This window comes from Meleagris gallopavo, chromosome 22, assembly GCF_000146605.3.
Source record: "Meleagris gallopavo isolate NT-WF06-2002-E0010 breed Aviagen turkey brand Nicholas breeding stock chromosome 22, Turkey_5.1, whole genome shotgun sequence".
Lineage (NCBI taxonomy): Eukaryota > Metazoa > Chordata > Aves > Galliformes > Phasianidae > Meleagris > Meleagris gallopavo.
The window spans coordinates 13,682,258-13,687,042 of record NC_015032.2 but is presented as its reverse complement, the minus strand read 5'-3'; the positions used below and the strand labels follow the sequence as shown (position 1 = coordinate 13,687,042).

At 49.4% G+C, this 4,785-nt stretch overlaps 1 protein-coding gene across 2 annotated transcripts; it reads right to left on the bottom strand.

Moving 5' to 3' along the window:
- On the bottom strand, positions 1-4,779 carry LOC100542192. Of its 2 annotated transcripts, none has more exons than XM_010722630.3 (9): positions 4,688-4,779; positions 4,383-4,494; positions 3,918-4,060; positions 3,174-3,332; positions 2,614-2,713; positions 2,024-2,181; positions 1,795-1,896; positions 981-1,064; positions 1-685 (listed from the first exon to the last, which is right to left on the bottom strand). In XM_010722630.3, exons 1-9 carry the CDS (start codon positions 4,730-4,732, stop codon positions 563-565), a joined length of 1,026 nt encoding a protein of 341 aa, XP_010720932.1. In that variant the 5' UTR covers positions 4,733-4,779; the 3' UTR covers positions 1-562. The 2 variants fall into 2 exon arrangements, with proteins under 2 accessions (XP_010720932.1, XP_031412441.1); XM_031556581.1 differs by having other exon boundaries at positions 3,918-4,057.
- Between the last annotated feature and the right edge of the window lie 6 nt (positions 4,780-4,785).

The window sequence follows — 4,785 nt, the reverse complement described above, 5'->3', positions numbered from 1 at the left end:
TCTTTTTTTCTTTTTTACATATTAGGGAAATGGCTGCCCATCTTTGTTCCCACAGACTGCTCGTGCCATTTCACACAACCAGCAAAGTGGCTTGAGATGGGTAAGTCCTGCCCTCCGCAGGAGCTTGGCCACCTCCCTCTAGTTTTGCTTCCCAAACACAGAGAGAAAAGAACAATAAAGTAAGAATCGATGCAGTCACGAGGGCCTTGAAAAGCTCTGCTGCTTCTCCCGTCTGTTCCTGCAGTTAATAATTATCACCATTTACAGGATGGACAAAAGGAAGCCTAGAAGTGAGATGAGAAGTGACCAAAGCTGACAGCACACTGCTGTTATTTTGGCTGCTTCCTCGCTGCTATTAGGCAAGCCATGAGACCTGGCAGCAATCTGTCCCAGCAGGACCACAGTAAGCTGTGAGTTTATATCCCAGACTGCATGTAGGTTTGACAGTGGTATCTGTGGCAGTTGCACAAAGGCTCAACACCAGACTCTTCCTACCCAAGGCCACAGAGAAAAGCATGTGCCTGCACATCGACCAGCCTTACTTCTCTGGGAATTCACTGGCTTACTTTGGTCTGTGGAGAAAAACATCAGCAAAGATCATCTCTCTTGGGTCTCTTGCACTCTGGCGGAGTGTCTGGACGCTTCTCTTCAGCTCGCTGATCTCCTCTTCCAGGTCTTTAATAATCTGAATGAATTACATTTTTAAGAGTTCTTTATTTTACAGTAGAAGCAGTAATTAAAGTTCTAGAGATTTTACAAACAGCAGAGCTAGAAAACATCCCTCATGCAAGTGAGTTCCCTAAGAGGACATCCTGAGGGTGAGCAGTCCAGCAGGCATTGCAGGAAGTCTATCAGCCCACTGGCTCCAGTGGAAGCAGAAAGCAACAGACCCCACCCGGCAAACAAAACCCTCATAAAGGGCAAGGGCTGAGGGTGGCTGGCTCTGCCTTACTGTGCTGGCTCTTCCCCAGTCCACTCACCTCTTTTTGTCTTCTTATTTCATGTCGAAGAACGTGATTGTTGATGACCATCTGCTTCAGCCCATCCTGGTGCAGCAACACCTCCTATGTGAGTGAAGAGAAGAAACTCACACTAACCACAGCATGAGACCCTGCCACGGTCAGATGCCAAAGCTGGCTGCATTTAGATGCATTATTCTTCAAGGAAATAATTCCTGCTTGAATAAGGTTTTGGTTCCAGGTCTACAAAGAGATCCCATTGGGATGACCATAGAACAAGACTCTGCAACTCAAGAAATCTGGTTCAGCTTCCCAGGGAAAGCTCATTAATATTGCTTGGGTTACTTGTATCATCTGTGCTTACAAATTCACCTGTAAAAGCAGACAGCAGTCCTGCATCAGAGCAAGCTGAAAAAGGACTCAGTGATTGATATTTTCTCAGTGCTCTCAAGCAGCTCACCCAGAAAAAGTGCTGAGCATACCACGCAAGCAGAAACTGTACAAAAGGAGCTCTTTCTGTTCTGAGGTGAGTTTCCTCAGCAGTGTCCCCACCTAGCAGCTGGGCAGCTGCCTAAGTAATGTAATAAAGCAGGGTGAACGTTGGATCACATGGCAAACTCTCAGGAACAAGCCTGAGAATATTTCATCACATTAGAGTGGCTTGTCATGGACGCTCCCAGCTGACAGACAGCTCCAGTTTGGAGCAGAGCAGCAATGCTTTGGTGTTCTTTGTGTGCCAGCTAATGTGCAATTGCTAATGGGCAACATCTAGAAACCCCTGGCTTGTCTCACAGCTCCCACAAACGGATCCCCTCTGCCAAGACATTCCACAAACCTCCGCAACTTTCTGTAATATCTCTTCTTGTTCTAGCTGTGTTTTTTCTTCCAGTTCCTCCAGAATGGCCTTTCCCATTTTTTCTGTCTCGTCTATCTCATCCTGAGAGCGGCAGGAGGCAGTGCACAGAAACGACAAGAGCATTAATTAAGACAAGCATTGCATTCCTTCCACCCCTGCCCTCTCCTGCCTCCCTAGCGATGCTGCAGGGGAAGAGAGGTCTCAGCACCTGCTGTTGCTTCTTCAGGTTTTGGATGTTGGACAGCAGAAGGACTATCTGCATAGCTTGGTTTAGATAATCCATCTCTGTGTAGGTCCGAAGGATGCTGAGCTCGTCCTGGAGAACCTGTACTTTTGATGTGACTTCATCCAGTTGCTGCTGTAGCTCTAATTGAAAGTCAAAGCAGAGAATGTCATTTCAGGGGATCCAGAGGCTGTCCTGCATACACCTGAACCAGATGATGCACCGTGTGGGAAGTAATCTGGATTAGAGAGATTGCATACTACGTGAGCACAGGGAATGAATGGCCACTCCAAATCAGACCACCTTGACCAGATCCTGCCCCAGTGGAATGGTGCAAACAGCTGCCAAGGAGATGACTCTCCCCACCCCCTTATACACAGGCTGATGGTTGCCACAGAGCTCTGCCCTTCCTGACAGGAACATTACCCCCACACAACAACTGGAAGATTCATTTTCAGGAAGTGAACCGTTTGACATTCATAACATCAGTGCAGTGTCTTAGGCTGGAAACAAGATGGAAAGCACAGGTAACACGCTTATGTAAACCCTATTTCATAGTAATGAGAGCAACTCACTTCCCAGATTCTTCTCCATTGTTTTTTCCATTTCCTGGAGCTCTGCCCTTGCCATATCCAGCTGGTTCTGACTGATGGTCTGTGTCATTGCCTCGATCATCTGCACAGAGAAATCCGGACACTGATCATTCCCCAGAACTACGAAGTGTCCCCATGAAGCATCCCTAATGTTCCTCTCATGCTATTGCTTGTTCTAGGAGCACAGATGAATCTGCCACTGCGGTTAGTGCCAGCTTGTGCACAGGACCTGCATTGGGGATTATCCTGGGGCTTCCAGGAACCACCTTCCCCCACAGGAGGATGTATTTGGGCTGTTAGAGGGCTGACAACTCTTGCTTGGGACAGTAATCCATCAGGAAGCTCTGTGGCTTTAAAACACAGGCACAAAACAAGAGCATCTCACAGAATCTTTGGGCATTGGAGAGCTCCCCTAGCTCTGGGGATGCTCCACTCAGTGGAACTGACCATGCAGAGCCTGGCCGTTCTTCAGCACTAACAGGAACAGTGGCACATTTCATGCTCTGCTGAACTAGGGCTGTTGGCCAACTCTAAAACCTCACCTGATATACTTCATACTGATGTAGCAAGTCTCTGGCTTGCTTGGCAGTGCTATCGTCAGTGTGCTGGATGTCCTTCATCAGCCAGCAGTTGGTCTTTGCCAGGTGGTCACTGCACTGCTTCAGCTCCTCTATGGCTTTTGTCTTCAGCTTGGTCAGGTGCTACAGGAGTTTGTGGATTAATGGATGGCAGATTCCATCAGTGCCACCTGCCCCAAGTTTGCTCACTATCACCTGCCACCCCTAGGACACTCCTATCCCATGTAAGGCCCTGACCAGCTGGCATCATGCAGCAAGCCTCAGTCTCATTGCCAAGGCACTGACTTCTCCCACCCATCCCAGTCCTGCTTCCACATTGCTTACTACCTGCTGCGTGATCATCAGTAACCACCTTTTGCTTACTAAAAAACTGAGGCCGTGTCCTCCACCTCAACCTTCTCTTTGCTAGACTAAGAACTTCTGGCACCATCAGACTTTTCTAACAGGTCACATTTCCTAAACCTCATCCCTTCCACTGCTATAGCCTGGGCTCTCTGGGTTTATCTTCAGTTTTCCTTAACAAACATCAAGGTTAAATTACAGCAGCATCAAGCAGAGCAGCGTAATTACCTCCAGTGTATTAATAAATAAATACGTGCCATTTTGCCACAGTGAGTCAGGCTGCTAGAATTTCCTCCATAAATGCAACCTGGGTAACTGTATGGATTGGCTCCCCACATTCCAGCCCCGGATATTTGTTACATGTACCATGGTCATTTTCATCTCTTCCAACATTCCAGCTAATTCAGCCTTCTTGAGCACCGATTTCCTCTCAGTAAATGCTCTGTACTTCTCTTGGGATGATGTCTTCACCACCAAGGGGGTTGTTTTCCTTGGCACAAACTGAGCTGCTGAAACAACCAAAAAGCCCCCTGTGTGTTTACACACCTCACACCCACCCCCTCCTGTCACGTGTGGCTGAGGGAAATGAGATCAACTGAAAGGCTGATTTCAAACCTTCTGCAGGCCCAGCAGAAGCAGCTCACACTCTCAGCCCAGCAGCAAAGCCTACAGAGCCTTTCCTGGTCTTTTCCAGTCCCCCCTCTTTATCCTCAGCCACTTTTTGTGCTTTTTGACGATGTCTCCCAGCAGAAAGCACAGAGTAAATGCAAACTTGGCACCGGGGGCTGGCAATGACAGAAAGGCATCTGATAAAGGGAAATCTCTCCCAACCTGCCTTGTTCTTCTGCCCTTTCTTCTTGCCTCCGTCGCTGATTGGTGGCAAAGCCAACTCGTGGGCTGGAAGTTTCTTCTCTGCCGTTGTCTTCTGCCACGTGCTGCCAACCTAAACTCAACGTAACACCACGCACAACGGATTAGGAGTCAGAAAGGCCTCCACGGCCCGGCCTGCCCTTCTCTCTGCCCCCTCCGCGAGGTCCCCTCAACTCCCTTCACCACCACCAGCACCCGGCTGACAGCGACCGGTCGCAGCCACAGCGCTCCAAACCCCGCAAACCCCTCGGGAGCACGGCACTTACTCTTCCCCTCGGCTCCGCCACAGCACTCGGGCCCTTCGCGTCCATCCCCGCAGCCCCACGTGTCCCACCGCCGTCCAGTTGCGGACCACGGACCCGGC